This window comes from Humulus lupulus, chromosome 5 (assembly GCF_963169125.1).
Source record: "Humulus lupulus chromosome 5, drHumLupu1.1, whole genome shotgun sequence".
Classification (NCBI taxonomy): domain Eukaryota; kingdom Viridiplantae; phylum Streptophyta; class Magnoliopsida; order Rosales; family Cannabaceae; genus Humulus; species Humulus lupulus.
Genome location: NC_084797.1, coordinates 40971169 through 40982471, shown reverse-complemented (window position 1 = coordinate 40982471; position 11303 = coordinate 40971169). Strand labels below are relative to the sequence as shown.

The following is an 11303-nucleotide window of genomic DNA, read 5'->3' as shown; positions in this document are numbered from 1 at the left end:
GTACAAAATTACAATCAGGGGAAGAAAAATGCTTTTCTTAATCCGAGGCTAAATAGCGCTGTTTAGTTTTCATGTTTTTCAGTGCCATTGCATGGCCAAGGCGCCCTAGTATTTTTTTTTTAAAAAAAATAATTAAATAAATAAAGGCCCTGATGTTATGAAATGAAATGAAATGCTGTTAATTATTTTATTTGATGGGGGCTCAGGTTGCAAGTTGGGGAGCATACCTTCTGTCCCGAGACATCCTAACGATGTCGTTTGCTCCCAGGGACACTCATGAGGCCCAAGTGCAATTTGCTCTGGAGCGAGGGGTGCCTGCCTTAATCGGAGTCCTTGCCTCAAAACGCCTTCCTTACCCCTCTATAGCTTTCGACATGGCCCATTGTTCCCGTTGCCTCATTCCTTGGGGCCAGTACGGTATTATTATTACGCCTAGCTCTATATGTTTACTGTGACCGTTAATCCTTAATTAATTAATTTTATTATACAAAACTATATATATATGTTAATTTTTGTTACAGATGGGATTAACTTGATTGAAGTGGATCGAGTTCTACGGCCTGGTGGATACTGGATTCTCTCGGGCCCACCAATCAATTGGAAGAGATATTGGAAAGGCTGGGAAAGAACAAAGGAGGATTTGAACTCTGAACAGAGTGCCATTGAGGACGTTGCTAAGAGCCTTTGCTGGAAAAAGTTGGTAGAGAAGGATGACATTTCCATTTGGCAAAAGCCCATTAATCATTTTAGTTGCAAATCCAAACATAACGCCGGCCAAAGTCCACAATTCTGTGACGCTCAAGACCCTGATAGAGCCTGGTTCGTTCCATTAATAATCACTCTCGCCGTTGCTTGAAAATAAATGTGACATATATTATTTACTTACACACATGTTCAAATATATCTATTGAAAACTTGAGAAACATAACATATATTATTGTCACGTAAATATATTCAGGTATACGAATATGGAGATTTGTTTGACCCCATTGCCGGAGGTATCAAACGAAGAAGAAACCGCCGGCGGAGAAGTGTCGAAATGGCCAAAGAGACTGAATTCAGTGCCACCAAGGATTAGTCGGGGCACAGTCAAAGGGGTCACGGCTGAAATTTTTCAACAAGATAGAAAAGTGTGGCAGAAGAGGTTATCTTATTACAAGTCAATAAACAGGAAGCTTGGTCAACCTGGAAGGTACCGGAATCTTCTAGACATGAACGCTTACTTGGGTGGATTTTCCTCTGCACTAGCTGATCTTCCTGTTTGGGTGATGAATGTGGTCCCAGTTAATGTTCCTAAGGTTAATACACTTGGAATTATTTATGAACGTGGTCTTATTGGAACATATCAAAATTGGTAATAACCTACTCACATTTTTTTTAATTCTTTTGTATACATTCTACATATTTATGTATTGCATTTAACATATACTATTGTGTTTTGAAAATAATATTTCAGGTGTGAAGCAATGTCTACTTATCCTAGAACTTACGATCTTATTCATGCAGATTCAGTGTTTAGCCTCTACAAGGATCGGTACAGTCATCTATTTATTGAGTTGTTGTCAATGATTAATTAATGTTTTAAGTGAGCTTTTTGTAGCAAGTCTTGATTCATTAGAGTGTGGTTTATTTGAATTAATGCGTAATTATTCTAGTTTGACCATTGAGCTATTACAGATGTAAAATGGAAGACATAGTGTTGGAGATGGATAGGATTTTGAGGCCAGAAGGGGGTGTAATCTTCCGAGATGACGTGGATATGTTGGTGAGGATCAAAACAATCACTGATGGAATGGAATGGGATAGTAGAATTCTTGACCATGAAAATGGGCCTCTTGAGAGAGAGAAACTTCTATTTGCTGTCAAGAAATATTGGACAGCTCCTGCTATATCTGATCAACAAATTTAAACAATCAAAACTACCTAGAACCTTTTTTTTTTCTTTTATTATTCTCTTTGGCCTTAAAAATTAGTGTTTAATTATTCCTTAACATCAGACAAATTAATGCGTGCGTATTTATTTACTCCCAATTAAGTTGTGCAAAGGGTTTCTCCTTGTTTTGAACTTTATACAATTATTAATATTCTCTTTGCCCATTGACATTTTTTCTCTTTAATTTGATGGTAATCCTATAATTATTTTATTTCATTTTTTGTTCTACCTTCTAAGATATGGAAAGTATAATTACAAGCTAAAAATTAATATCTGTAATACAATTCTTCCTGTACATATAGATATAAATGCTATATATCCAACACAAATTATTTGACATCTAGTTTACCTCCCCTATCCTGATTCGCCACATAGCCAACACAAATGTGATGAGCACACAAATCTCTCATTAGGTGACTCATACAAAAACCCCACATTTTCTATACCAAGCTACCCTATAAAAAGGAGGCTTATAAGAGCCATAAGAGAATATCATCATATACCCCTACTTTAAAGTGAGTGTGAGTTAAAATAGTTGGTCACAGCTAAAACAACTATATTAAGCATATACTCGTATCATGGCTGGCCTAAAGTGTACCGTATTGTTAGTGTTTATGATCGCAGTAGTTGTGATGGCCCACACTGCTGAAGCTCAGGTGTGCTCCACTCAGTTGAGCAACCTAAATGTGTGCGCGCCCTTCGTAGTGCCCGGCGCATCCGTCCCGCACCCCACATCTGATTGTTGCGTGGCTCTCGGAGCCCTCAATCATGACTGTATTTGCAACACTCTCCGCATTGCTTCCCAGCTTCCCTCCCTTTGCAACGTTCCGGCTGTTCCCTGTGGTATGCAATTTTTGCTCTATACAAATATACACACATTTAACAATATATATAACTTACATAGCACTTCTTTTTTTTTTTTGGCTGATATATTTTTTTTATGAATGCAGCTGCAAATTGAAGAAGGAAATGGATACGAACTACTTACTGTTTGATGAATAATCTGGAAGTTTTATAATTAGTTTTCTTGTCTTTTTTTTTTTTGGTAATGTCTTTGTGATCTATCGCTAATGTTGTGGAGATCAAGAAGATAACTTATATTATCAAATAAAATAACAGTATATTTCTCCTTAATTTATTAGTGATATAAGTGAACCAGGTTATGCATATTTTGATCTTAACAAGACTTGGCTCAGAATAATGGAGATAATGCAACCAATTTTTTTTTTTTTTTTTAAAAAAGATTAATTGATCCCATTGATTATTTAATCGATTTTGAATAAAAAAAAAAACTCAAGAAATAAATAAGTTAATTGATGATAAGATGTTTTACGAGTTGAACGACAGTAAAGTTCATTACGAATAGGATATATTTCGTCCTTACTCAAAGATAGTAACTTGACTGACATTATAACTATACGTCGTTTATATTAAACGAGATGTCGTTGTATGGCAAACAAATACTGAAACGAAAGCAAAATTTAACAATAAAATGGTATCAAATATTTCCATTATCTTGTGAAACCGAGATTAATTTTTTATTAAGTTTGGGATGAAAATTCTCTATTTATATTCAATAAATATTTGAAATCATTATGTAAAATAAGAAAATAATAGGGAAAATTTTAGAAAGCAATTATGGCCTTTAGGCTAATAACATAATTATGAAGATTGTGACTTCTTTCCTCAACCAATCAAAAGATTAGTAAAATGACAGGTCACAGTAATCTGTTGTTTTCAGTTGCATCTACTTTTTCTCTAGTTTGCATTTGCGTCGACACCCGTAAGTTGTAACAGACTATCTGATTGTTATTAGTTACAGTTAGTTTCTGTTTGTCTCTTTAGTTCTTGTATCTCGACCCTATATATAGTTTTAGGCCTGATCAACCTAAGTGTATTTCAATTTCTGAGAGTTTTGGCTGAGAACAAAAACTGTGTTGTAATACTCTAGTGAGAGAGTGTTTCAAGAGAAGTTGGATGAGTGTTGTTGTAATCTTGAGAGCTTGGAGGGTGTAATCTAGTTTCAGATATAGTGGATTTGACTTAAGCATTGTTGCCTAGCCTTGGATGTAGGATCAACCAAACTGGTTGTATCTGAACCAAGTATTCTTGGTGTTCTTTCTTTTGTGTTTTACTTTTGATTACTTTTGGGTTTGTTTAATTGTCTATTACTTGTTCTTCTTTGTTGCTATTCTTTGTGCACTGTATTGGCTGTGTTGTGCAGGTCCTAATCTGTAACGACCCAAATTTGCTAATAAAGCTTAAGGGCCTTGATTAGCGTGCCTGGAGGGCATAATGGGAAGTATGCGTGAATTTAATGATTAAGACGCATGATTATGATTTTAAGCATGTCATATGATTATTTGGGTATTTGAGATGCATGATTATGTGTATTATGGTATGTGATAATTCTAGCCCGTTGAGGGCATACGTGTGATAATTATGTGATGTGATTTGTACCATGTGGGGGTGGTGATATTAATGCGATGCACGTGCCGAGACGGTCCTAGAGAGCTAGTTAACTCAAAAGTCACAACGGGATTTTATACTCGGCTCGGGAGGAGCCTAGGGGTATTTTGGGGATTTTGTAATTTAGTTCTCGTGAGATATTGGTAACCGGTGGTTTGGTAACTTGTGTAGCTGTTAGTAACCATAGAGAGTAACGAGATTGGTTAAAGGAAGTGGTAGAATTGCAAAGCTTGTGAAAAGACAAGTATGGCCTTGAGGTTTAGTTAGGAAGGGGTATTAGTGGAAGGGTAGAACAGTCATTTGGTAGGATAAATGATCATTAGCTGAAGGGAAAATATGATATACGTATAACACTTGGAGAAATGGGTTTATGCTGAAATTGGGGACCTAGAGGAAGAGCAAACCTAAGAAGAAGAAAGGGAGGAACTGAAGTTAGCTTTTGGAAGAAGAAATTAAGGGTGATTGAAGTTGTCAAGCAAGCTTAGATCAAGGATATTCAGAGGTAAGATCTTGATTATGATATATCCAAGTTTTAAGTCTGAAATTTTAGATAATGAATGTGATTTGAGGCAAGTTGGTGGCTGGTTTTATGTAATTTCAGAGTTGGGAAATCAAGGGGGAAGGAGGTTTAGAGCTGGAGGTTGGACTCATCATTCAAGGTAAGGTCTCTGTGTGTTTATTAGGCTTGTTTCTGTTAAGGTATAGGGAGTTTGGAGTGTGGTTTGTGTTTGAGTTCAAGCTGTTCTTAATTTTCTGGTTTGAGTTGCTAAGTGTGAAATTCAAGAGTGAATTTTAGGTTTAAGGGTGTGAGTGAGCTTGGGCATGATGTTTTTGGGTTGTTGTGAGGTTTATTAAGGGTTTAGAGTTGGTTTTGGGACTTAGGATGGAGTTTGGGGTGATTTGGAGAGGTTGGAGCTCGGGAAAATGCGAAGGAAAAACCCAGAATTCTGGGCTGCGAAGGCGTGCCGCGGCACGGGTTTTGTGTGCCGCGGCTTGGAGTCTCTGACTGTTGGGTGCCGCGGCACAAGGCTAATTTCAGAGTGTCACTTTTGGCAATTTTTGGCCTTTGCTCCGGGGGTTCGGGGGGATGTCTCCGGGGTGTTGTTCTAAGGTTTTGGGGGTTCCGAGAGTGTGGGTTAGGTTCCGGGAAGGTAGTCTTGGATTGGTTAATGACAAAGAATATTATGTTTGTGTTGTGATTAGGACTTTGGAGAGGCTCAGAGTAGAGGACCGTGCTTGTGGCTACGTGGCATCGGAAACTAGTGAATTGAAAGGTAAGAAAGCTGCACCTGAGTATGTGGTTAGGTTGGGACTAAGTGTTCCCTATGTTTGTATGCATTGTTATGTGAATATGATTAACCATGTGGTCACGATGGGACTAAGAGTTCCCAATATTTGTATATCATGTCATGAGATGGTGTTATTACGCCATGGGACATGCGATTACCGGCCTAAGGGTGTCAGAATCATTATTTGCGCACTGGGGCGCGACTCAGCCACTAGGAGTTGAGGCAGCTTATCTATCACTGAGCTTGGTTAAGCTGGCCGGAGTCAGTGAGTATTACACTGGGGGCGGCCCTAATGAGCCGAAGACAGTGTGTTAAATAGAGGGTGCGACTAAGGGCGCCAACCCTGATTGTTATCTGATGGATATGACAACTTACTGTTTGTGAATGTGAATATTGTGTTATGGATATAGTTAGTTGACTGTCTGGATGACAACTGTTATCACTACTTGAATAAGTGTTATGCATTGATGAACCTCTGGTTATGCACTGTGGAATATTTGGTTATTGATGTTAAACTTACTATGTTATTATGCTTTCTTGCTGGGCCCTGGCTCACGGGTGCTACGTGGTGCAGGTAAAGGCAAGGGTAGGCTGAATCAACCATGAGTTGGAGAGCTCTGGGGGCGAGGTGTACATTGTTAGCTGCTCGGCTGCCACGGTCGACAAATTGTACAGGACGGAAACCTAAAATGTATATTTTTCCATTAGAGTGGCTTGAACTGTTTGTAACTTCTAGAATTTGTTGTAACTAAGACATCTAAACCCTGTTATGAGTCTCCATGTATTAAACCGTCATTTTTAATGAAAATAGCCTGTTTGTGACCAAAATCTTTTTTATTCCTACTCTGATAAGGGTATAGGGTTTACACTTTGTCTGAATGATTTGATTAGCAAGTCTTGCACTATTTTAAACACACAGTGTAACGGTCTTGGTTATCCAGGGCGTTACATAATCCCCCCCCCCCCCAACAGATGGTATCAGAGCCAAGTTAGAGTGGCTGCATTCTTCACCATCTTCGATTGTGATTTTCTCCAAGAAAGATCAAGAACTTCGAAGTACTTCCACAATTGAGAACTTGTTCGCTGGCCAGGAGCAATTCTCTTCAATATGTTGACTTCCAAGTTTGAGGTGGAGAATTTGATGGCAAGAATGATTTCAGTCTATGGCGTGCAAAGATGATGGCTCATATGGGTAATCTTGGATGTGAAGAAGCCCTACAAGAAGAAAGTAAGATGGCTAAGTTGGAAAACAAGGCAGAGGTGCTGAAAAAGGCAAAGAACACAATCATTCTGAGTTTGAATGATCAAGTTTTGAGGAAAGTAATCAAAGAAGAAACAACTCATGATATGTGGAAGAAGTTAGAACAGTTGTACATGACCAAGGCATTACCAAATCGATTCTATCTCAAACAAAGATTCTATAGATTCAAGATGGAGGAATCCAAGTCTATTGATGATAATATAGACGACTTCACCAAGCTAGTTTCAGATTTGGAGTCAATTGAAGTAAAGATTGAAGAAGAGGATCAAGCAATCTTTCTATTGAACTCACTCCCGAAGGCCTATGATAATTAGAGGGACACTTTGAAGTTTGGTAAAGATACATTGTCACTGCAAGAAGTGATTGGTGCTGCATACTCAAAGGAATTAGATTTGAAAGCTAATGTTAAGGTGTCAAGATCTTAAGCCGAAGGTCTAAATGTGAGAGGAAGATCTGAAAGAAAAGATGGCAACAACCATAGAAATGGAAAAAGCATAGGGAGATCAAGATCCAAGTCAAAACCAAGGAAAACTTGCTGGATTTGTAACCAAGAAGGTCACTTCAGACGAAACTGCCCACAGAGAAGAAATGAAGGACAAAAGCAAGAAAACAAAGATGAAGCTCATGTCACAGATGGATCTATGGAAGCTGATGTTCTGACTGTGTCAACCAGTGATCCTAAGGATGAATGAGTTATGGATTCTGGGTGTACATTTCACATGTCACCAAGAAAAGATTGGTTCTTTGATCTAAAAGAAGAAAGCACAGGGCAAGTGTTGATGGAAAATAACACCACATGCAGAATTCAAGGAATTGGTTCTATCAAGATCAAATTGAGAGATGGCACCATAAAGGTACTTTCTAATGTTAGATTTATACCTGAACTAAAAATAAATTTGTTGTCTCTTGGTGTTTTAGATTCCAAAGGCTATAGCTACAAAGCTGAAGGTGAAGTCTTGAGAGTATCCAAAGGTACAATGGTGTTTATGAGAGGTGAGCTAAGACAAGGACTTTACATACTACAAGGAGAGACCATAACTAGGTCTACTTGAGTTTCCACTGGGTCTGCTGGAGATTCAACTACAGAACCTAATACCACAGAATTATGGCATAAACGACTTGGGCACATGAGCTACAAGGGAATGGTAGAACTTGGTAAGCAAGGTTTCTTGAACTCTAAATATATTTCAGACTTACAGTTTTGTGAAACTTGTGTTGTAGGAAAATCTCACAGGTTGAAATTTGCAAGTTCAACTCATAAAACCAAAGGAATATTGGAATACATTCATTCTGACTTATGGGGTTCATCCCAAGTTCCATTATCTCTCGGTAAAGCTCAATATTTCCTTTCTATTATTGATGACTATTCTAGGAAAGTGTGGATCTACTTTCTTAGAACTAAGGATGAGGCTTTTGGAAGGTTTAGAGAATGGAAAATTATGGTAGAAAATCAAACCATGCAGAAAGTTAAGAAACTTAGAACTGACAATGGTTTGGAATTCTGTAATTCTGAGTTTGATTCTTATTGCACTGAAAATGGCATTGTTAGGCACCATACAGTTAGGAACACCCCTCAGCAAAATGGTCTTGCTGAGAGAATGAACAGAACAATCATGAATAAGGTTAGATGCATGCTAGCTGATTCAGGTTTGCCAAGAACATTTTGGGCAGAGGCAGCTGCTACTGCTTGCTACCTCATTAATAGGTCACCTTCATCTGCATTAGATTGTAAGGTTCCTGAACATGTTTGGTCCGGTCATAAACCTAGTTACAATCACCTGAAACATTTTGGTTGTATAGGTTATGTTCATATTAGTCAAGGGAAGTTGAATCCTAGGTCTATGAAGGGTGTGTTTCTTGGTTATTCAAGTGGTGTCAAGGGTTATAAACTTTGGTTAATAGATGAGAAAAAATGCATTATCAGTCGTGATGTTATATTCAATGAGCACTGCTTTTATAAAACTAACATGAAATTTAGTGATCAAGCCAGCTCTAAACAAGCTGAGCTGAAAGATACTATGCAGATTGAATTGAGAGAAATATCACAGAATGAGAATCAAGGTGGAGTTCAGGAGAGTGAACTTCGAGATGCATCTGGAAGTGATGCAGATGGCACTGAAGCTGATGGCAGAGATACTCAAGCTTCAAATTATCTCTTGGCTAGAGATAGAGCAAGGAGACAGATCAGACCTCCTGAGAGATTTGTACATGCTGATATTACTGCTTTTGCCCTTAGTGTAGCTGATTTACTAGAGCTACATGAGCCTATTTGCTACAAGGAAGCCAAGAATAGTGCTTAATGGAGTAAATGGAATAAGGCTATGAAAGAAGAGATGGAGTCTTTATCCAAGAATGAGACAAGGATTCTGGTGGATAAACCTAAGAACAAAAGAGTAATAGGGTGCAAATGGGTTTACAAGAGAAAACCAGGGATTGAAGGAGTTGAGCTACCTCGATTCAAGGCAAGGTTGGTGGCAAAAGGCTTTTCTCAAGTTGAAGGGATAGACTATCATGAAGTGTTTTCTCCTGTTGTCAAACACACTTCTATAAGAATTATGTTGGCTATCACTGCAATTAAGAATTTAGAATTGGATCAACTGGATGTGAAGACAACATTTCTTCATGGAAATCTTGATGAAGAAATACACATGCAACAACCTGAAGGATTCATATAGCCAGGGATGGAAGAGAAGGTGTGCTTGCTGAAGAAATCTCTATACGGTTTGAAACAGTCACCAAGACAATGGTACTTTAGATTTGATGATTTTATGCTAAGACAGAAATTTCAAAGATCAAAGTTTGATAGTTGTGTTTACTTCAAAGTTCTTGAAGAAGGATGCTACATCTACTTATTAATCTATGTGGATGACATGCTTATAGCATGTAAACACAGATCAGAAATGGAAAGGCTCAAGGAGATGCTAAGTCAAGAATTTGATATGAAGTATTTGGGGGCAACTGTCAAGATTTTGGGAATAGAGATATCTAGAGACGAAAATGAGGGCATGTTGAGATTTTCTCAAGAAGGATATTTTAAGAAGGTAGTGGGAATGTTTGATCAAAAGGAAGCTAGATCTGTCAACACTCCCATTGGAGCCCACTTCAAGCTAAAGTCTCTTACAGAAGAAGAAGCGTCTTTTGAAGAAGAAAAGATGAAGGGAGTTCCTTATGCTAATGTTGTTGGTAGCATTATGTATGCTATGGTATCAACAAGACCTGATTTAGCATATGGAATTGGTTTGGTTAGTAGGTTTATGAGCAAACCAAGCTTGGAACATTGGCAAGCTGTGAAATGGTTACTAAGGTATATGAAGGGCACTGCAAACCTATAGATTTTGTACACAAAGTCAGACCAGAAACAATGTGAAGTTATGAGATATTATGACTTAAATTTTGCTGGAGATTATGATAAAAGAAGATCTTTATTTGGGTATGTTTTCACTGTTGGAGGGAATGTTGTAAGCTGGAAGTCTAATTTACAACATGTTGTGGCTCTCTCCTCGATTGAAGCAGAATACATAGCTCTCACAGTTGCAGTTAAAGAAGCTTTTTGGTTAAAAGGGATGATGAGTGAGCTGAGATTTAGACAAGATCATGTGATTGTACATTGTGATTCACAAAGTGCAATACATTTTTCTAAGAATACTGTGTTTCATGAAAGAACGAAACACATAGATGTTAAACTCCATTTTCTCAGGGATATTGTCTCAAAACAACTTGTCGAGATTGTGAAGATATCCACTGAGATTAACCAAGCTGATATGATGACTAAGGTCATACACGTGAGCAAGTTCACTTCGGCCTTGAACTTGCTTGACATCAAGATGGGAATCCCTTAGAGCTAAAGCTAAGGCAGCATTGTCTAGTCCACTGAACCCTGTTTCGGAATAAGAAGTCAAGGTGGAGAATTGTGAAGATTGTGACTTCTTTCCTCAACCAATCAAAATATTAGTAAAATGACAGCTCACAGTAATCTACTGTTTTCAATTGCATCTACTTTTTCTCTAGTTGCATCTGCGTGGACACTAGTAAGTTGTAACAGACTAACTGATTGTTATTAGTTACAGTTAGTTTCTGTTTGTCTCTTTAGTTCTTGTATCTCGACCCTATATATAGTTTTAGGCTTGATCAACCTAAGTGTATTTCAATTTCTGAGAGTTTTGGCTGAGAGCAAGAACTGTGTTGTAATACTCTAGTGAGAGAGTGTTTCAAGAGAAGTTGGATGAGTGTTGTCGTAATCTTGAGAGCTTGGAGGGTGTAATCTAGTTTCAGATATAGTGGATTTGACTTAAGCATTATTGCCTAGCCTTGAATGTAGGATCAACCAAACTGGTTGTATCTGAACCAAGTA

The 11303-nt window shown here is 38.0% G+C and overlaps 3 protein-coding genes across 3 annotated transcripts; all 3 read left to right on the top strand.

Annotated features, from left to right (window-relative positions):
• The first annotated feature begins 251 nt into the window (after positions 1-251).
• On the top strand, positions 252-856 carry LOC133779076 (probable methyltransferase PMT16). The gene is made up of 2 exons (XM_062219076.1): positions 252-417; positions 522-856. Exons 1-2 carry the CDS (start codon positions 252-254, stop codon positions 854-856), a joined length of 501 nt encoding a protein of 166 aa, XP_062075060.1.
• A 112-nt stretch (positions 857-968) lies between these two features.
• On the top strand, positions 969-1909 carry LOC133779075 (probable methyltransferase PMT15). The gene is made up of 3 exons (XM_062219075.1): positions 969-1354; positions 1457-1534; positions 1678-1909. The coding sequence occupies exons 1-3, from the start codon at positions 969-971 to the stop codon at positions 1907-1909; spliced, it is 696 nt and encodes a 231-aa protein (XP_062075059.1).
• A 600-nt stretch (positions 1910-2509) lies between these two features.
• On the top strand, positions 2510-3279 carry LOC133780366 (protein MEN-8-like). The gene has a single exon (XM_062220155.1). It carries the CDS (start codon positions 2512-2514, stop codon positions 2875-2877), a length of 366 nt encoding a protein of 121 aa, XP_062076139.1. The 5' UTR covers positions 2510-2511; the 3' UTR covers positions 2878-3279.
• The last annotated feature ends 8024 nt before the right edge of the window (positions 3280-11303 follow it).

Coding starts and splice junctions, on each gene's coding strand:
- LOC133779076 (XM_062219076.1), top strand. CDS start 252: ATGTCGTTTGCTCCCAGGGACACTCATGAGGCCCAAGTGCAATTTGCT. Junction 418..521: donor CATTCCTTGGGGCCAGTACG/GTATTATTATTA, acceptor TTTTTGTTACAG/ATGGGATTAACTTGATTGAA.
- LOC133779075 (XM_062219075.1), top strand. CDS start 969: ATGGAGATTTGTTTGACCCCATTGCCGGAGGTATCAAACGAAGAAGAA. Junction 1,355..1,456: donor ATTGGAACATATCAAAATTG/GTAATAACCTAC, acceptor ATAATATTTCAG/GTGTGAAGCAATGTCTACTT. Junction 1,535..1,677: donor TTTAGCCTCTACAAGGATCG/GTACAGTCATCT, acceptor GAGCTATTACAG/ATGTAAAATGGAAGACATAG.
- LOC133780366 (XM_062220155.1), top strand. CDS start 2,512: ATGGCTGGCCTAAAGTGTACCGTATTGTTAGTGTTTATGATCGCAGTA.